The 20,024-nt window shown below is 37.5% G+C and overlaps 3 protein-coding genes and 2 pseudogenes across 7 annotated transcripts; 1 reads left to right on the forward strand and 4 right to left on the reverse strand.

The window, feature by feature from the left end:
* Positions 1 to 1,369: 1,369 nt before the first annotated feature.
* LOC104779009 (MATH domain and coiled-coil domain-containing protein At1g31390-like) lies at positions 1,370 to 11,090 on the reverse strand. The gene is made up of 6 exons (XM_087507287.1): positions 11,072 to 11,090; positions 10,559 to 10,596; positions 2,444 to 2,529; positions 2,185 to 2,351; positions 1,773 to 2,027; positions 1,370 to 1,677 (listed from the first exon to the last, which is right to left on the reverse strand). Exons 1-6 carry the CDS (start codon positions 11,088 to 11,090, stop codon positions 1,370 to 1,372), a joined length of 873 nt encoding a protein of 290 aa, XP_087363413.1.
* On the reverse strand, positions 7,496 to 10,043 carry LOC104777179 (uncharacterized; annotated as a pseudogene). Its single transcript, XR_015592474.1, has 7 exons — positions 9,657 to 10,043; positions 9,441 to 9,574; positions 9,101 to 9,348; positions 8,729 to 8,863; positions 8,475 to 8,657; positions 8,175 to 8,336; positions 7,496 to 8,082 (listed from the first exon to the last, which is right to left on the reverse strand). The product of XR_015592474.1 is annotated as an uncharacterized LOC104777179 (transcript).
* LOC104777183 (LRR receptor-like serine/threonine-protein kinase FEI 1) lies at positions 10,097 to 14,672 on the forward strand. 4 transcript variants are annotated; one of them, XM_087504334.1, is made up of 15 exons: positions 10,255 to 10,525; positions 10,742 to 10,820; positions 11,056 to 11,267; positions 11,374 to 11,509; positions 11,587 to 11,658; positions 11,748 to 11,819; positions 11,922 to 11,993; positions 12,307 to 12,378; positions 12,463 to 12,534; positions 12,679 to 12,767; positions 12,873 to 13,031; positions 13,130 to 13,462; positions 13,540 to 13,788; positions 13,873 to 14,006; positions 14,097 to 14,672. In XM_087504334.1, exons 3-15 carry the CDS (start codon positions 11,168 to 11,170, stop codon positions 14,313 to 14,315), a joined length of 1,779 nt encoding a protein of 592 aa, XP_087360460.1. In that variant the 5' UTR covers positions 10,255 to 10,525; positions 10,742 to 10,820; positions 11,056 to 11,167; the 3' UTR covers positions 14,316 to 14,672. The 4 variants fall into 4 exon arrangements, with proteins under 4 accessions (XP_010499691.1, XP_010499692.1, XP_087360460.1 ...); XM_087504336.1 differs by having other exon boundaries at positions 10,277 to 10,525; positions 13,543 to 13,788; XM_010501389.2 differs by lacking the exon at positions 10,742 to 10,820 and having other exon boundaries at positions 10,097 to 10,525.
* An 89-nt stretch (positions 14,673 to 14,761) lies between these two features.
* On the reverse strand, positions 14,762 to 16,671 carry LOC104777182 (pentatricopeptide repeat-containing protein At1g31430 pseudogene; annotated as a pseudogene).
* Positions 16,672 to 16,744: 73 nt separating this feature from the next.
* Positions 16,745 to 19,852, reverse strand: LOC104777180 (SH3 domain-containing protein 1). Its single transcript, XM_010501387.2, has 10 exons — positions 19,313 to 19,852; positions 18,909 to 19,022; positions 18,738 to 18,807; positions 18,510 to 18,658; positions 18,310 to 18,411; positions 18,009 to 18,209; positions 17,862 to 17,924; positions 17,422 to 17,778; positions 17,259 to 17,333; positions 16,745 to 17,165 (listed from the first exon to the last, which is right to left on the reverse strand). Exons 1-10 carry the CDS (start codon positions 19,370 to 19,372, stop codon positions 17,043 to 17,045), a joined length of 1,314 nt encoding a protein of 437 aa, XP_010499689.1. The 5' UTR covers positions 19,373 to 19,852; the 3' UTR covers positions 16,745 to 17,042.
* Positions 19,853 to 20,024: the final 172 nt, after the last annotated feature.

The following is a 20,024-nucleotide window of genomic DNA, read 5'->3' on the forward strand; positions in this document are numbered from 1 at the left end:
CATTGATAGAATCATTTTTCCATTTATTTTTTTTGTGCCCATTAAAATATAAGTCATTTTCAAGATTTTAAGTGACAAAATCTTGAAAATCATTTAGTAATTTATTATTGGAGTTAAAAATTTGAAGGTTTAAAGTCAAAGTGCCACTTTTAATTTTTGTTTAAGGAGATTTTCTCTTAAAAAAATGGATAAACTAATTTAGGAATAAAAATGCTTTCTCTTCTCAATCTTCTCACTTCTTCCTAGATGACGTTATAAAACGAAGACATTTGGATCAAAGAAATTAGAATTGAGTGATTAATGTATGATATATGATTACCTGTAGACTTTTTTTTTTTTTTAAAGAGAAACATGTTTAATGGAGCCTTACTTCAGATTATATATGATTAACTTTTTTAAAATGAAATTCTTTTAATTGAAATTAAAATTCAAACACAATTTTATTTTTCAATAATTTAACATATCTAAAAATACTTATAAAAAATATTTCGCGGTTTAGCACGGGTCTAACCTAGTATATATAATTAAGCGTGAGCTCAAAATTTTTCAGGATGGGATCGAGTTAACCTGCATGTGTTAACCCTAATTGACATGCCGATGGGGCCACAGCCTAAATTGTCTCAAGAAAATATTCATGAAAACTTAACTTTCCCTAAATCAATTTTAAACAATAACAGACCTTCCAAAAAAAAAAATGAAACCATTCTTAAACACCGTTTCTTTGACCAATAATGAGAAAGTGTTGATTATCAAGTGATGTTCTAATTTTGTTCTCTTAATTCTTCCATCAAGTCTGATAAAATACTCGCTTTAAACCTTTATTGGTTTTTGATTTATAGTTGGAGAATATTATCGGGAAATTGAAAACAGAGAAGTATGGAGACAGACAAGATTCTTGAGGAAGTGAAAAGACACAAATGCAGTCTCTGAGCAACTTGTGGAAGATCCAACAAAGGAAGGGGACATGTAAAATCAAATCAAGAAAGAGAGCTAAAGACACATATATAAGAAGAAGCTTGATGAACCAAATATCTTCTTATCCAACCATCGCAGCTGTTCTTTTAGTTCTTTCTCTGTTAGATAGGTTCCAAATTTACACTATTCTTATGTGAGAAATTAACTGATTTAATATCAGCACAAGCATCATCATCACTGTCTGTAGACTGTAGTCATCTTCACATGTCTATTAGATAACATGTATCCTCAGCATGAATTGAGACACTAAGACATTTTTTGAATTTCTTTTCCAAGAAGAAACAAAAGCGCAATAAAAGAAACTTAAGGAAACCTCACTGACAAGAAAAGTTTCAAAACAAAGATTAGAGCCAAACTCTCAACTGCCTACAACAATTCAATTCATAAAACAACATCATCGTAAGAACTCCAGCAGAGCCTTCATGCCCTCCAACTCTTCCTCAATTTCTTGCACACGAGTCTCACCAACTTCTCTTAGTTTCTCCTCGAACCAATCCAACTGAAACCCCGCTTTTGTCACACAGATTAGTGTAGAATAAGCACTGGCCAGATCATCAGTTGAGAGTTCTTCAGGGGACTGGCACAGGATCTCAGTCAAGCTTAGTAGGCTATCCAAGTATGTTGTTCTCAGATGTGGGTTCTTCGGACGGAATTTTGATGCAATGTATGGGTGCTCTTCGAACAGATTGTTAACAGTTCTACCTGCACGTACGTGACAAAACCATCTCAGATGTCATTTTTTTCGAGATCTCAAAACATACCACAAACCAAATATGCAACCTGTACAAGAAAGTGACTTATATAGTTTACAAGTAGTTTTCGTACCTGTGAAGGAAGAACTTGAAACCCATTGCATTCGACAATTTCATTAACTAATAAAGTTTCCTCTACTACATCTGATTTGCCAACAACTTCAAGAACACCAACCTCGGCTGCAATCTTGACTTCTCCATTCATCAAAAAACCATCATTTTGGTCAACAAGTTTGGCAAGGGGAAGCATTTTAGAGAAACCCCAGCTTTTGAACGTCTCTTCAAACCAGTTCTGAGATACTATATATAAAGTCACAAACATAGAACTTAAGTCAAAACAAGAACTGTACAAAACATAAAAAAGAATCTAGCAGCAACACAAAGTCCGACAAAGTCTATGACAAATAGAACATCAAACATGACCTTAATTTTGTCTGCCTTAAGAAACACAATTTACCTCTTTGTTGGGAAAGTTTCTCCAACATTTGATTAACAACAGTTAGGCGAAATTTGACGTGTCTTTTCCAACCATGCAACAAAGATTCTGAATCAGCAACATTGAGAAAGACAAACAAACATTTGTTATTACTACGCGTATCTCCCTTGGGATAGGCCTGAAGACGCCTGACAAGTAAAAACCAAAACCAATAAAGCAAAGTACAATATGAAATATAAACCTAAAATGAACGAAAAAATTAGAGAAGAAGATTTCTTACCATCTGGAGTCACCAACTATGAAATTATCTGAATAAACTTTCTCAGATTGCAAAGAGGAGAAATTCTTAATCATCCATGTGATCTTCTCACTACAAGAAAACAAGCCTTTTGCGATGGAAGAATTCATAGCAAATCCCTCGCAAATAGGCAAAAACGACAGAATTGCGAGGAACACACTTCCCTCGCAAATCGCTTCTTGCAAATTGGTTAACGTCACAAATCCCTCGAAAATTTTGCGAGGAAAAAAATGCCGTCGCAAAATCAACGCAAATTGCGAGGGACAATATCAATAGCAGATTCCTCGCAATTTGGTTAAAGCTAATCCCTCGCAAATTTGCGATGGATTTGCAACATTTATGTCCGTCGCAACAGCTGAGATTTGAATTAGGAATTATTCATTTTGTAATTATGTTTATTTTTAATTATGCAAATTAATTATGATTAATTTCTAATTAGGCAAACTAAAATTCATAATTAGCCAAAAAAAACTTTGAATTAAAACTGAAATTAAACTTGTAATACAAAATGTTGTTAAAATTACATAAACATAATAACATAAGTTCAAAACATAAATCAAACACAAGTACAAGTTCTCAGATTCAAACACATAAACATAAGCTGAAATTGAAGAACAAGAGATCCTAAGCTGGTCTCGTGATATCTCCTGCTCCGGTCTCAGGTCCGGTATCTCCTGCTCTGGTCTCATTGGTGGCATCAGTCTCAGGTCGGGGAAATCTTGCAGCAAATTCAGGGTCCTTCTCAGATAGATAATCGAAGTAGGCATCGTAGCAATGCATCTTATGAGTATTTTGTTGCAACTTCAATGCATAATCTTCTAACTGAGTAGACTGACTCGCAAGAACAGCTTCGGCCTGAGAAAGCTTCTCAGCTAGAATGACTGGATCTTCAGTCGGAGTAGGCGTCAGAACAACTTGAGCTGAAGATACTTCAGTTTGCATAGTACCGACTCCATATATCCTATTTTTCTTCTTCGGAGCAACCTGCAAACAACAAAAACTAGAGACACAATGTAAAGTTCAAAGATATAAAACAAAACACTATGTAAAGTTCAAGAATTTACCTCAGCAAAAATTCGGTTCTTCATACTAACTGACAATCCGCCAGAAGCACTACTCTCTATGTTGTCCCCTGAGCGTAGCCCAGTTTCAGCCTCAGTTATCCTCGATGACACTTCATGGTATACTTTCTCAGATAATCCATCCACAAACGACCCATCAGGTTTCCTATGAGTATCTTCTAGGACTTTCAAGAAATCAGGAAGTGCCTCACAAGTCATCTCCAACTTAACAAAGATATGAAACAACAAAGTATTAGACTAAAGCAAGAATTTATAAGTAATTGTACTAAATAACTAACTAAACATACTTACATGTTTTCGTGCACGAGCTTTAAAGGAGGTCTGACCAGACCGGTGTTTATGCATTCCAGTGCCATCAGGATCACTGTATCGAGCATTTCGACTGTTGATGCTCTTTTCCTCAGATTTTGGTTCACACCAAAACTTGACCAAGCCGTCCCATACTGTCGGATCAAGCCACCACGGCTTTGCATCATCACCTTTTACTCTCCACTTAGACTTCCACCAAGACACTTGATCAGTCATCCGGGTCTTCAACTTGCTTTCAAACTCGGCTCGAACTCTCCCATTGATGGACTGGTCCCAGTTATATGTTTGCTTGTAAAAACATAACATGAATCAAAATCAGAATCAAGTAAGTAAAAACAAAATCTGTAATTTAAACACATCAACAAACATTTAACTTACCGCAAACGTTTCAAACCACCGGTTTACAACCACACCTAGTGTTTGGGTCCAATTGGCATGAGCTCCTTTGAAATCTCTTTCAAAGATGGCCCGAACAGTAGCAGCAACCGAAGGATCCTCGTCAAACCTACAAAACACAAGAAAAAAAGGAATGAGGATCAATGAAAATATATCTAAAAAATTAGACAACCCTAACTACATTCTTACCATAGAGTACTCGGAGGGCGTTTAGGGTCCAATTTCTTTAAGCTAGCACGAGCGGGACTTGTAAGTAGCTCTTCCAAAGTAAAAAAAGAGATCTGAGGAGACTCCTCGTTGACACGCGAAGTCGATTGCGGTGGTGGAAGATGATCTTCCACCGCCGGTGAGGTTCCTTGACGATTCTCTTGGATCACCAGTGAGGTACCTTGCGAGGAGGCGGGAGAAGCTACCCTTGGAGCATAGGCAGAAGAAGGTAACCTTCGAGAAGGGATGGGAGGAGATAACCCTTGAGAAGATATAAATCTTCTGTAAACGTTTTGGCTCCCAGAATGATTTTGGTTCTCTTGTGAAGACATCTAAAAACCAAGTCCAAAAAAAACTAAATTAAAACCCTCAAATTCGATATAATTAGAACCCTAAAAGCAAATTAGATTAAACCCCTACATTCGAATTAGGTAAAAACCCTAAAATTGATATAATTAGAACCCTAAAACCAAAATCGAATTCGCAACCCAAAATCGAATTTGAAACCCAAAATCTGAAACAAAAACCCTAAAATTGAAATAAAAACCCAAAATGGAATTCGAAACCCAAAAATTGAAATAAAAACCCAAAAATTGAAATAAAAACCCAAAAATTGAAATAAAAACCCTAAATCGAAAAACCCTAAATCGAAACCCTAAATCGAAACCCATCTAGAAAACAACAGAAGAAGAGAGAGGAGGAGGAGATTAGCCGGAGAAGGGATGAGAGGAGGAGTAGACTAACCTGAGAAGGGATGGGAGGAGGAGTAGACACCGGAGAAAAGATGAGAGGAGGAGTAGACAACCGGAGAAAAGATGAGAGGGTTTGTAGGCAACCGGAGAAGACAAGTGCTCTAAACCCTAAAGCAATGGTGAACGCAACCGGAGAAGAATGAAATCGGAAGAAGAAGAGAAGTGTTTAGGGTTTGTCGGCTGCGGGTGTTGGTTTGAGCTTCGCTCAAACTAGGTTTTTTACTTATATAGGAAATTAATGGCGTCGCAATTCCAACGCAAAATTTGCGAGGGATTTACTAGAGTCCCTCGCAAAAGCATCACAAACAATAATTAATATAAATTTTCTTATTTAGAGTTTTTCGCGACCAAATTGCGAGGGAACGTAGCAAATCCCTCGCAAAATCTTTAGGGTTTAGGATTTGCAATTGTCATTAGTGCCCTATCTTATATTATAAATATTGAATTATATCATTTTAATAATTACTAGTAATGTAATTAGTCTTAAGGGTTAAGGTTCAAGGGTTTAGGGTTTTGATTTGTGAGGGAATTGCTATGTTTTGAGTATTTTGCGATAGATTTGCGACGAATTTGCTATGGGTCTAGCAAATCAGTCGCTAATTTGTCGCAAACCTTGAATATCTAATTTGTAAAAACCATCAAAGGTAATGTTAAAAAATTAATCAAATTAACTTTCAAGTACATACTCTTTTCTATCATCAAATTTTGCAAAATTGTCCAATTTTGCTTCTTACTCCAAACATGATGATGTTCTAAACTATATCACATATATGTTCATTACATTGAGACAAATATTTGCCAAATTGTCCAATTCTCCAAGAATTTTGTGTTGCACTGCTATCTTTGATTATAAGTCTTGGATTCATCTTTGTAAACATTAATAATAATGTAATTAGTCTTTAGGGTTTAGGGTTAAGGGTTAAGGGTTTTGATTTGCGAGGGAATTGTTATGTTTTGTGTAATTAGCGATGGATTTGCGACGAATTTGCTATGGGTCTAGCAAATCAATCGCGATTATGTCGCAAACTTAGAATATCTAATTTGTAAAAACCATTAAAATAATGTTAAAAGTTAGTAAATTCACCTTATGAACAAATTCAAATGTATTTCAGAATAATTATATTAAGTTTTGTAATATTTATAAAAAATCATTATCCTAACTTTGCTATAGTTTTCGCAATTCACTCGCAATTCCATAGCAAATTTGCTATGGAATATGTTTTCGCAAAATCGTCGCAATATTGCGATGGATTTGCGAGGGATGGGACATTCCCAGCGAATTTGTCGTAAATCCCGTGCAATTTTGCGATGGATTTGCGACGACTGAGTTCCTCGCAAATTTGCGAGGGATGTGCTATGGTTTTTGGTTTTCTCGTAAATCCCTTGCAAATCTACCGCAAATTTGCGAGAGCTGTCCTCCGTCGCAACCTTTCCTCACAAAAGACTTGTTTTCTTGTAGTGTCTTTTCATATTGCTTCTCCATTGATCTTGATGAAGAAGACTCCTTGCAATCAAACTACCAGAACATGAATCGATAGGTTAAATGAATCATACAACCCAAGTGGCAAACAACCAAATTTGTTAACTAAACAAAACCAACAATTTAAACTACAGACCCAAAATGAGAGAGAGAGAGAAAGAGAGAGAGGTAGATTACAATATGAATTCGAAGCACAGCCAATAATTTTTTTTTATAAGTAACCAAATTCGAGAATACGCAGAGTCACTGGACTTATAAAGCAACTAACTGAGTAGAGGAATATGAAACGCTTCGGCTACTCATAGCTAATATTAATGCGACCACAAATAACCACGGTATATTTATTAGTCATGATGCTTTTTGGTTTTAAGAACTACTGTATAGTCCCGAGTAAAATTATTTTTTGGCTTTAGGTCCAAAGGAAAACATTACCTTTCCCTATATCAATTTTTTGTTTTTGTAAATAACACCGCTTAATTTGGCTAATGATGAGAATGTCAAGTAACGGGAGTTTCCTTTTTCCTCAAATTTTGTTCCTTTTTTTCTACTAGTCTAATAAAATGACCTATGCCTTGAAAATGACTAATTTACCAAACATCATTATTCAATTGAATAATGACTAATTTACCTGTTAAATCACATAAATTGAATAATGATGTTTGGTTATTGTATTTGGCTATTTGTTTCGTTTAAATTAAACAAATGTTTCTGCTTTGTTATTGCTTTTGCTTGCTCAATCTTCTACTTTGGCATCTTTGCTCAGTGATACAAATGGCTAATAACGTCAGGAAATGCAATCTCTCACCGCTCCTCATGACATGATATTTCATTACTTTGTTAGGAGAGAACGAGGGCACGAGAGAAGATTTTTTGGGTTTTTTTTTGTTTTCAATGTAAAAAGTTGCTCTATTTAATAATACAAAAATTCTATTTCCACTTTTTGTCAGTCTCTCAAATATTTTTCTTCATCTCGGAGTCAAGCTTTGTCCTAAAACCTGGAACCCGAATCGAAACAATGTCCTGTAGTTTCTCCATAAGGCCAGGTCTTTGGTTTTGCTTCTTTACAGTATCAATCAGAAGCTGGTATTCCAATAGCGTAGCCTCTGGTAAAGGTTCCAAGAACTCACACTTAGACAAAATCTCTGGAGGAGGAACACCTGAGATGAGGTTTGTGTCCAGTTTTGATCTGTCTTTCTTTGCTTCTTTTGGTTGTTTAACCAGAGTACCCTCAAGAGCTGAAGGAGATGCACCAGGAATCACTTCCCGTGTGAAGGGTAATGATCTTGCGGGTTGCAAGCAGAATTCTATCCACTGGTGGATTATTGGAGATGGGCCTCGGACTCGTCCTCCTATCTTTTCTGCTTCTAAACCAGAGTCACAAACAGCCGGGATTGCCTTTGAATAACGATGATGCTTCAGGGGTTAGTGTCCGGATATGTTACATGGTAGCATTCAGAATATCAAGAAAGTTGAAGACTGTCACTTACCCATAGATCAGCCCATAAGGTGGCCCCGGACTTGGGAACAATCACTGTAACATTAGACATACGTTTTGCGACAGGGATAATATCGCTGCTCCACCCAACAGTGACCCAGACATCTCCGACATTGAAAGCTTTTAAATAGTTGTTACTGTCAAGCAGTCTAATCTATAAGCAAAAAGGGAAACAAGATCAGCCACCATTGTCATTTTTTCTCAATAACTATAGATGTTAAGTGAAACATGTTAAACTCATGTGCTCTCTTTTAGTCTTTAGGGTATGGAGAGATAGTAAAAAGGCAAAAACCTGTTTCATAAGTGATGCTAGATTTTTTTCCACGGCGATTCTTCCTCCAGCAACTTGTAAATCCAGGTCTGTCGTGTTGTATGATGCTCCCATGTATTTGAGAACAGCACCAATAACCTCTCTAGGAGAATTCACCATTGCGATCCTCCCTGCAAGCTCGGGTCGCCACAGATCATCCCAGTCCTAAAGCCAGAGAAAAGGTTCACTGATATTCACTTCTTTTAAGATAGCGTTTCAATATAAAGTATACAAACCTCTATCGGAGCCAATTTGTAATTCTGAAATTTGCTCTTTTTGTATGCTATTACAATGGTGCCCCAGCGATATGGGACAGCCCACGTTTCACCGTCAGGAGCTTTTTCTCCCGCATAGTTCCTGCGGAGATAAATCTGAGACTTTCTAAGTCATGAAATGAACCCTAAGAACATTTCCAAGTTTACAGAGGAAGAAACTTGAAACACATATAAGACTATGCCTCTAAATTCTCCCAAGTTAGTGTTATTGTATCACCATATATCATCCAGACCTACCTAACAAACTCAATTTATTTGATCAATGTAGAAATCCATCCCTTGCACAACGACTGATATATTCATATTGCTAAAACCACTGATTTAAATTCTCACCTTCCATTTCTCACTCAAGCCTTTATACCAATCTTGATCTTCAATCCCTTTCATTGGCTCAATCAGCTTTTGCTTAATAGCATAACTCAGCCAAGAATCACCAATACTAATCATATCAGCTGCTGCAGTCGAAGCAGAACCTTTTTCCCCTTTTTACTAGGCTTACATAGATCAAAGAAAATCTCTTCAAGATTTGCTAGAAACCGAGTCTTTAACCTCACTCTCTTCCCTTGTGAGCTCATAAATTCCTAAACTCGATCCAAAAAACATACAATTTCAGCTAATAAGCTAAGATTCAAAATAAGAAATGGAACACAGAGAAGTGAAAAACTAAGACAACCTTGATCCATGATGGTGGCACTGAGCCACGCAAGGCAACGAGTTTTAACGGCACAGTCAGAGAATACACTTTAGCTTTGTAAGCTTCGAAGTCTGCTTCCAATTTTGCTTCTTCAACTTCATGATTCACTTCACCTGTAAAACTCATTCCATTAGACAACAAAATTCAAATGTATTGAAACCCAAAGAGTAACGAAGATGTTCAAATTTCACGCACCAGATATAGTTTCTGTGTTGATTTCATTCTCCTTAGCCACAATCGGCTGAGGTAGTAATCGAGCTGAGGCAGGAGAACAGACGCGAAGGCTGCTTAACCCGAGAAACAGCACAGTCGAAGCAGAGAGACGAACAATACTCTCATGAAACCTTTCGCCTCGAGAAACTCGTGCAACAGTGACTCTCCTTCCTCCGTCGCGTTGATTCCCGCCGTAGAACAAGCTCGCCGGCGGTTTCAGGGAAAGAGTCGCCGCCGTAGCCATCGATTAAAAACGCAAACTGCGACACGACCAACCAAACCAGCAACAATGGCTTCTAATCTCGACCGGTTTGTGAAAACCGGTCGGCTTATGGTTCGTCAATTAGTATAATGGGCCTTAAGAAGGGCCCAATGAAGGTATCGACCGAGAGAGAGAGATAGGAGGAGGCTAGCTAAGGTGTAGCTGGCATAATAATTGGGTTTGTCTATCAGTATAGGAAAGCGTCGGTTGGCACGTGCGAGAGGTCGAGATCGGCACGTGCGAGACCCACTTCGTTTCTTCTCATTGGTCGTATGCTTTGGAGAAGAAAGCATCTTCTCTCTTCTCTCAAACTCTCTTACAAAAACTTAATTAAATTTGTAAACACAAACACTTCTCTTCTCTCACACACAACACAACACTCTCTAGCTTTCTCTCTCTTCACTCTTACCATAAAAATAAATCACACACACAACCCAAAAAAAAAAAAAAAAGTGATTTTTATTTTTGGGTCTCGATTAGTTAATATATAAATTTTCGTGCTTTACAGCTCAATTAGTCGTCTTCTTCCTCTGTCTCTCAATTTCTCAATTCCTCTTCATCTTCCTCTCGGATCCATTTTGTAGTCTTGGTACTAATTCTTTTGCTTCTTTGAAGTTTTGACCTTTTGATATTTGTCGGGGAAAGAGTTGGCTTTTGGCTCTTTTTGCGGAATCGTTTTTTTTTTTTTTTTTTTTTTTTTTTTTTTTTCTGATTTTGAGTTTCTGATTGTTTTAACTGTTTGAATCTTATTGAAGCTTGAGCTCTTTTGGTTAATGATGCTGAATTTGGTAATTTTGTTTGGCAGAATTTTTCACTCTCACTTTTCTAATATTAGGAATTAGGGGAGTGGGTGGGATTCTTGTGGGACAGTTTCACTGTTCCAGGTACTCAAAATGTAGATGAGAGCATGCATAGGTTGATGTGTTATTGAGAAATCAGTTGTTTGATTTTTGGGCTACTGTATGATGTTATGTACAATTGTTTATCTTATGTTATGTGCTAAGTGTAATTTTCAAATTCTTCAGGGCTCCTTAGTAATCTGATAATATAAGTATTTCCTTCGTTTTTCAGGAGTCTAGTTTCTAATCTGATAATATAAGTATTTCCTTCGTTTTTCAGGAGTCTAGTTTCTTACTTGGACATAGTAGACACATGGGATCATCAAATAGCTGACTATCTGTGCTCTTCTCTCAAATGATTGGTAGTAGTTATATTATGCTTGGACAGTGCCATGGTGGGCATCTGTGAGATGAAAAGCTGCTGTTCATGGCTTCTTTTGATCTCATTGCTTTGTGCACTATCAAACGAAAATCAAGCCATTAGTCCTGACGGTACACTTACTGCCATATGATTCGCTCACTTATTACCTACCATTCATAGCGCCCTGCGCCGTTTTTTTAGAGCTTTAATCCTTTTTTGGCTTGTTACACCATTCAGGCGAGGCGCTTCTGAGCTTCAGAAATGCAGTTAGTAGATCAGATAGTTTCATCCATCAGTGGAGACCAGAAGATCCAGATCCATGTAAATGGAATGGAGTGACATGTGATGCAAAAACGAAGAGAGTGATAACCTTGTAAGTCTTGAAATCTTGTTGGGGTTTAAGCTTTTTATCTTCAGTATTTGTGTTCCTTAATGTTTCTTGTTTCGCAGGAATCTTACTTATCACAAAATAATGGGACCTTTACCTCCTGAGATTGGAAAGCTCGACCATTTAAGGCTCTTGTATGTACTCTCTAACCTTAAATTCATTTTATTAATTAAGAGTATACTTACTCTGATAGTGATCATTGATCACCTGTACGTCGTTGCAGAATGCTTCACAACAATGATTTATATGGATCAATACCTACAGCATTGGGAAATTGCACGGCATTGGAAGAAATGTAAGCGCTTTTCCAGGATATTTATGCTGAATTCCACATGGTTTCTGAGAGACCAATATCAGTTGTTCATGGTCATCAAAATTGTCCAACTGGGTTTTGCAGTTACTTGCAGAGTAACTACTTCACTGGACCAATCCCAGCTGAGATAGGAGACCTGCCTGGCCTTCAAAAGCTGTATGGTTTTTTCTTTCCCTCTTCCATATATTTGCAGATGCGTCGGTCTCCTGGTCTCTGGAATATCTGTTGCTGTTTGTTTCATTTACTTCTGTTACCATTTAGGATCATGGTAACCTATGGATGACTGCATAATACCTTTGTATACTACATTGTATTCAGAACTAGTTATACCTCTACTCTTAGTGAGCCTATAAAAGTACTGTAATTGAGAAGCACGATAATGTTACTTTGGTTTAACTTAATTCAATTAGTGGTTGTTCTCTTCTGTGTTCTAAAACTAACTTTCGACTTTTTTTATTATATCCTCAAGGGACATGTCAAGCAACACTCTCAGTGGAGCTATCCCTGCTTCGCTTGGGCAGTTGAAAAAGCTCGCTAACTTGTGAGCACCTTAATCTCTGACTTCCGCTGTTATTGATCATATTCCAGTTCTGTGAATCTTTTTGTTTATTTTTGTCTTTTGAAGCAATGTCTCAAACAACTTCCTGGTGGGGGAAATACCTTCTGACGGGGTGCTCCCTGGATTTTCTAAGAACTCGTAAGACAATTAAATCCCTTTTCTCCTTTCAGTGCTTCATTTATATTTGGGATGATTTTTTTACCACAGTAATTATTTAGCTAGCCTGTATTAGTGCAGCTGAAACTAAAAAAAGGTTTTCAAACTGATACATTACCCCTACAGCTTCATTGGAAATCTTAACTTGTGTGGAAAGCAAATTGATGTCGTGTGCCAAGATGATAGTCGAAACCCTTCTTCAAATTCCCAATCAGGTAAAGCAACTATGCATCCTAGCAAGTTTCTGGTCAATATACAGGTTTTGTTGTGGCCCTATCAATAAAGTTAGATATAAATATTTGGTGTCTTCTACATTATAGGTCAAAATCCGAAGAAAAACTCGGGTAAGCTGCTTATTAGTGCATCAGCAACCGTAGGTGCGCTGCTTCTAGTGTCACTGATGTGTTTCTGGGGATGCTTTTTATATAAAAAGCTCGGTAAAGTCGAGATTAAAAGCCTTGCAAAGGATGTTGGTGGAGGTGAGCCATGTTGATTTTTATTTTTGTTGATATTATCTCGGAAAAAAAATCAATTTCCCTCCATTTCCAAAAGCTTCATTATGACTTTCTCAATTCAGGTGCTTCTATTGTGATGTTCCACGGAGATTTGCCTTACTCTTCCAAAGATATTATTAAGAAGCTGGAAATGCTGAATGAAGAGCACATTATCGGATGTGGGGGCTTTGGAACAGTGTATAAGCTGGCCATGGATGATGGCAACGTTTTTGCATTGAAGAGAATTCTTAAATTAAACGAAGGGTTTGATCGTTTTTTTGAGCGGGAGCTTGAGATTCTTGGCAGCATCAAACACCGATACCTCGTGAATCTACGTGGATATTGCAATTCGCCAACATCAAAGCTACTGTTATATGATTACTTGCCCGGTGGTAGCCTTGATGAAGCACTTCATGGTATCACCAATCTCCTCTGTACAACTCTCTTCCATATTATGAATATTTCACTGAGAATGTTTGGTTTCTTGAATTAGTAGAGAGAGGCGAGCAACTGGACTGGGATTCGCGTGTAAATATCATCATAGGAGCTGCGAAAGGGTTATCATATTTGCATCATGATTGTTCTCCTAGGATTATACATCGTGATATAAAGTCGAGCAACATTTTGCTTGATGGCAATCTCCAGGCACGGGTGTCGGATTTTGGTCTAGCCAAGTTGTTGGAAGACGAAGAATCCCATATTACAACCATTGTTGCAGGCACATTTGGGTACTTAGCTCCAGGTAAAGGCCTTTTGAGAGTCTTCACTTACTAAAGATTTGATCTTCGAAATGCTGAGAGTTTCCCATCTGACTTTGACTTGACAGAATATATGCAAAGCGGTAGAGCAACCGAGAAAACAGATGTATACAGTTTCGGGGTTTTGGTTCTTGAAATCTTGAGTGGGAAACGACCAACAGATGCTTCCTTCATTGAGAAAGGCCTTAACGTTGTTGGTTGGGTACGCAAATGACATTCTTTGTTTTGATATTGATGTTTTGATTCCGATAAATTTGATTAAACGAACTTTTGGTTAATGATCTTTTTGCAGCTAAAGTTCTTAATCAGCGAGAAACGGCCAAGGGAGATCGTTGATCCAAACTGTGAAGGAATGCAGATAGAGAGCTTGGATGCTCTTCTATCAATAGCAACACAGTGTGTGTCGTCGAGTCCAGAAGAGCGTCCCACGATGCATCGGGTTGTCCAGTTACTTGAATCAGAAGTCATGACTCCTTGCCCCAGCGAATTTTATGATTCCGGCTCCGATTGATTGCATGAACTCACCACCTGAGAAAAAGTAAACAGAATCTATTTGGGAATTTCCAGATGCCTTGTGTCTATTCCATTACAGTTTTGCTCCCCCCAAGAAAACCTGCAAATGCCAATGAAGATCCATCAACCTCCAGTAATGGAACAGAGTCTTTGTGTTTGTGTTGCCATTTACTTTTGCCCTCCAGTTTTACAAGATTTGAGCCATTCATTTTCAGCCCCTTCCTTTTCTTTTTTTTTGTTCAGATTTTTGGAAAAAGAAACTTTATTTGAACATGAAATTGAATTGTATAGTTGCGACCTTTGTAGAAAAACTCTGAATTCTTCTTTTGAAATAATCCATGTTTCTTCTTCCTCAGTCTCAGTCAAAATCTTGGTTCAGTTAAAGAACCTGATTTCAAACTCATATCGATTCATTAGCTTATATTCATGATTACTTAAAAGCAGGGAAACAAATGTCAATGATTTAAGGGAACTCGTTAGAGAATATACAAGAAAGTTATCAAATTTCAATTTCTTCATGTTCCAAACCCACCATCAGATTTGTCGTTTGATGCAGCATTGAGTTGATCTCATCCATTTTTGGGTGATATGATGGATCATCTCCAAGAATAAATTCATGAGAAACCCCTTCAATCTTGATGGAGCTGCAACCAGGAAACTTTCTGATTCCCATATCTTTCATTCTCCTTCTCACATTCGTTACATCTTCCCATCTATTAGCAGATGCGTATACACTTGCCAGCAGAGTATGAGCACTGGAATCACTTACTTCCACTTTCTCGAGCTTTTCCGCTACCCGTTCAGCTATTTCTACGTTCCCATAGTTCCGAGCAGCGCTAAGCAAAGAACAGTACACAGGAACAAGAGTTTCATCGTTTTCACTTCGCATTTCACTTATCAAATCCTCTGCTTCATCTAATAATCCAGCTCTGCATAGTAGGTCAATCAGACAGCTGCAGTGCTCTGACTTAGGCTGGATCTTATGTACTTTGTTCATTGAATAGAAAATCCTACGTCCTTCCTCTACAAATCCACCATGATTACAAGCTGTTAAGACCGCAACAAAGGTTATATCATCTAGTCTAACACCGATATGTTCCATTTCGTTATACAAATCCAAAGCTCTCCCTGACATCCCGTTCATTGCAAGACCGTAGATAAGTGATGTCCATGAAGCCGTATCTCTCTCCTTCATTTCATAGAAAACCCCTAGAGCTGTCTCAATACATCCACATTTTGCATACATGTCTACAAGAGCAGTACCAACTACTTTATCTACTGTAACTCTATTCTCACGTATGTACCCATGTATCCACTTCCCTTGCTCTAAAGCTCCCGTCTGCGCGCAACCTGTCAAGAGAGAGACTAGTACGAAATTATCAGGCCTGATTCCTTCAGTCTGCATGCACCTGAACAATTCCAGTGCCTCATCAAACCGGTTAAACTGAACATAACCATTCATCATAGCTGTCCACAGAACAACATCCTTTACAGGACTTCTCTCAAACAACTCTCTCGCCTCATCAATCTTACCATTACTAACATACCCAGAAACAATGCTAGTCCAACACTTGACATTCCTGTCTCTCATCGAATCAAAAACAGCTCTAGCCTTATCGAGACACCCACATTTGCAAAACATATCAACCAATGCATTCCCAATCTTAACACTCATTTCAAATTCTGTGACAACATACTTATGAATCCATTCACCAACTTCCAAATTCTTCAAAACCGAACAAGCTGAAAGAGTACTCACAATCGTACTCTCATCAGCCTTCAAATTGGTCTCCTGACTCATCCTTTTAAAAACAGCAACAGCATCCTCAAACCTCCCATGTCCAACATAACTAGAAATCAACCCGTTCCAAGAAACAACATCTCGTTGAGGCATTTCGTCGAACACTTTATGAGTGATCTCCATTTTACCCGTTGAAGCATACATCCCCATGAGTGAATTAGATACTTAAGAATCGAACTCAAGCCCAGCTTTCACAGCATAACCATGAACCTTCTCACCTTCTAGAACTTTCCTCAAACGACCAATTGATTTCAGAACAACCGGTAAAGTGAAACTATCAGGATACAAGCCTTGTCCTCGCAATTCACCGAACAAAGCCAAAACTTTCGTGTAACTCTTTGTCTCAGCAAGAGATTTGAGCATCTTATTGTACATAAGAAGTGATGGAGTTTGTACAGAACCCATACTCATGTCAGCAGAATACAATTGTGCTTACCACCAAAAAAGGCGTTACAGTTTTTATGGTTTGTCCCAAAACAAAACAAATGTAATGAAAATGTTAAAAGTTCTGAACTTTCGTGTACATAAACATTACAAAAACAGAGTCTTTACGATTCAAACTCTGTACGGTTTCTGAAGCTGATTTCAACTTAGATTTATAAAGAAGCAAGCTTTACGAGAGGTACTGAAACAAGAAACTGAAAGATCATATTATCATAATTAGAGTTAGATTACAGAAGATAAAACAGGATTCTCATCATGGAGAAATCGACTCGAGAGTTAAGACTTAAGAAAGAGGAAGAAAAAGCACAATCGTATCGTATCTCTTACACAGATCATATTTACTCGTGGATACATATCTTGACCTAATCATACTTACGTATGAGCTTATGATGATATGTAAGACGACGGAAGAAAAACACACAATCGTAGCTTACACATACTTTATGGATGTATATATATGTTTAAAGAAAGAGATCACTGCTACTTGGCGTTTGTTTCCACGATCTTGCTCGCGGGAGCTTTCTCTTGTTTCTCGACGTAAGCAGAAGGAAACCATCCGGCTTTGCCCTTGTATTCTCCTTCTGACCAGCCTGTTCCAGCCATCTGAAATTTTGTTTCATCAAACACAACCAAATTGTTAAAATCATGTTTTTCTGTTTTGTATGTATTGTTAAACACGGGTGGCAGGGAATGTACCTGTCGCACAATTACATAATCATCGACAGCTAGACTGAGTTCCCCTGGGGCTTGAGCATCAAACGGGTGCACAACCTGCCAAAAACAAGAAAACATAACTCTTTACTCCTCTGAATTTGTAAAATCGACTCAAATCAGAGTTAAGAGTTTTTAAAGGCTTTACCTTTGCAAGAAAGTAAGAATCATTCTGACTGAGAAGTTGATGGTTGTGATGATCATCAGATCCATTGGACTTCTTGATCTCTTCCTGTGGACTAGACTTGAGTTCTTTCTGGTGATTGGATTTGGTTTCTTTTTGAGGACTGGACTTCATTTCATCCTTGGGATTGGGTTTGGTTACTTCTTGAGAATTAGACTTCATTTCTTCTCGACGATTTGATTTGATCTCTCCCGAGGTATTTGATTTGATCTCTCCCGAGGTATTTGAACTCACTTCTTCTTGGGGAAGAGAAGCAGCATCCTCTAAATGTAAAGGTAGTGACTTTGGTGATGATCCTATAGATTCTTCCTCAGCAATCATCTGAATAAGAAAGCAAAACCAGATCATATGACTGATTGTATCTAGTCATAATCAGAAGTATGTATATAGAGCAAGTTACTGACCTCAGAATGTAGCTTGTCGAGGATATCAAGAGCATTACGATGATATGTTCTCTCGGCTTCAACCTGCGTTGGTATTTTCATTTCATATCCAATCAAAGGAACAAGTAAAATAATCATGAGCTGAAATATGATTCAAGTGATGATTACCAGAGCACGAAGGCGCTGATAAGTAACATTCTGCTGCTGATCGTCAACTTCCAACATGGCCTTGGTAGCTTCTTTGCCAAGAGTTTTCATACTTGTTTTGAGCTCCGCCAATCTCGATTCGGAATTCTTAAGTTTAATGTAGGCTTCTTCAGAAATATCAGATTCCTTCAACTTTGATCTTCTCCTCAGTACATCAGTTGCCTATTTAAAAAGCGTGTGTTTCCTCCACAAATGGTCAACACCGCAAGAAGTTTCAAATAGCCTCAAAGCAAACCAGAGAGAGGTTCAATAGGATTTTTACCTGAGCTTCAACTTCTTGTCTCAGCCTGTCATAGTGATTCACCAAATGCCTAGCATCTTCCAAAGGCGCACTATATATCATTGTACGAATTGGCTCACAAACCTAAACAAACGAAAGTCTAAAGCTTTATTACATGTTCTCGAGCGACCCTGGCAGGTAAAAGAATAGAGAATGAAATGAAAATGTTCCAAAAAGTTTACCTGCTCACTAAGAACTCCAAGGAGCGTTTCCCTCTCGCCTTCCACCGACTTGTAAGAGGTACCAAAGTGATGTGCAACTCTTGAGAGAGGAGTATTAGCATCAGGATTCTCATCTCCATATTTCTTAAAATCTTCAGCAAACTTCAACCCTATGGACATACAGTAGAACATTACAAATTTGATCCCAAGAAATATGTATATGAGATCAGGTAGAAAACAAGAACTTACCAATCTCTACAACTTTCGTGCCTGTGGCAATGAAACCTTCGAGTCCACGAACAATGTTCCTTTGCAAACGCTGTGAACAGAAGAAATTTTCAATAAACCAAAACACCAATGAAGATTAAATTATCCGAGACACCCTAAGGAAAAAAAACCTAAACTAAATCACTCTTTTACCTTTGCAGCCTTAGTAGAGCTATACAGATCTTGAAGCTTCTGATGACAATGAAGCTCTTCTTCATCAACAACAACAGCATCCGCGTTAACATGCCCTAAATGCTTCAAAACCGCCTACACAATAACCATATATTTTATAGTACAAATAAAAGAAGCCTACACAAATCTTGTCTGAAATTTAGAAATTATAAGGTAACCTATGCCTAAAACAAGCAAAGTCCATACTTTTCACCTAACTACATAACCAATTCCTACCTCGACAATCCTATCTACTCCCAAAAGTTATAAATTAAACCATCTCCCACTTCAAAGATTCCTCCTTTATTGATACCCACAAAACAAATTATCTCAGTAATCTAAGAACACAGAAATCTAGAAAAAAAAATTAAGAAACCACCACCCACTTGCTGTTGCCTGGCGACTTGCTCTCTGAGTTTCGCCGCTTGCTTTCTTATAGCTTCCATGTCTTTTAAAACCAAAACTCAATTTCTAAGTAGCTTCAAGTTCGGTTTCTTCAGTACTACCAACCGATGATAGATCAAGAGATTTGGGGAAAAGGGTTAAGTTAAAAATTTCTCAGATTGAGGAAACAGAGGAGATAAAGTAATGGATCCTTAACTCTTTTCTTTACAGGTAACAGTCGTAGAGAAAAAAAAAAACAAAAACAAAAAGGTAACGACAATGGAGAATGAGTTATAGTGGAGAAAGTTGAAGCAGCTAGCTACTCCTCCTTCGGTTTCCAACACTTTCTTTATTTGAGTGGTCTTCATTTTTGTACTCATTAACTTCATATTTAATTTAATGACGTCTTAATTTTTGTTTTTATGAAAAGTTTATTATTCTATATATTTAATGGCAAATATTAATTGGACCTCAGGGTGATATATGCCCATATCTTTGTTTTATTAGCTAAATATCATTTTCAACATGAGGTTATCATATAACTTTTTTTTTTCTTTTTTTTTTTGTTAAAAGGCATTTATCATATAACTTTAGAAAATAGAAATTATTTCAACTAGCTTAAATAATTAGTCAATCGCTTTCAAAATAAATAGATAAAAATTAGTCATTTTCGTCGGTCTGGCTTCACTTAAAAGCGTTATTGGACTAAAACTG

This window comes from Camelina sativa, chromosome 3 (genome assembly GCF_030686135.1).
Source record: "Camelina sativa cultivar CO46 ecotype springtype chromosome 3, ASM3068613v1".
Classification (NCBI taxonomy): domain Eukaryota; kingdom Viridiplantae; phylum Streptophyta; class Magnoliopsida; order Brassicales; family Brassicaceae; genus Camelina; species Camelina sativa.

Excerpts from the sequence above, each read along its gene's own strand:
- LOC104779009 (XM_087507287.1), bottom strand. Across the intron at positions 2,028-2,184 it reads GAAACTTTCCCAACAAAGAG|TATCTCAGAACTGGTTTGAA; the intron begins GTAAATTGTGTT and ends CTTTATATATAG. Across the intron at positions 1,678-1,772 it reads ACTACTTGTAAACTATATAA|GTAGAACTGTTAACAATCTG; the intron begins GTCACTTTCTTG and ends ACGTACGTGCAG.
- LOC104777183 (XM_010501389.2), top strand. The coding sequence starts at position 11,168 with ATGGTGGGCATCTGTGAGATGAAAAGCTGCTGTTCATGGCTTCTTTTG. Across the intron at positions 11,268-11,373 it reads TCAAGCCATTAGTCCTGACG|GCGAGGCGCTTCTGAGCTTC; the intron begins GTACACTTACTG and ends TACACCATTCAG. Across the intron at positions 12,535-12,678 it reads CCTGGATTTTCTAAGAACTC|CTTCATTGGAAATCTTAACT; the intron begins GTAAGACAATTA and ends TTACCCCTACAG.
- LOC104777180 (XM_010501387.2), bottom strand. The coding sequence starts at position 19,372 with ATGGAAGCTATAAGAAAGCAAGCGGCGAAACTCAGAGAGCAAGTCGCC. Across the intron at positions 18,659-18,737 it reads CACGAAAGTTGTAGAGATTG|GGTTGAAGTTTGCTGAAGAT; the intron begins GTAAGTTCTTGT and ends GTATGTCCATAG. Across the intron at positions 17,779-17,861 it reads TCGACAAGCTACATTCTGAG|ATGATTGCTGAGGAAGAATC; the intron begins GTCAGTAACTTG and ends TTTCTTATTCAG.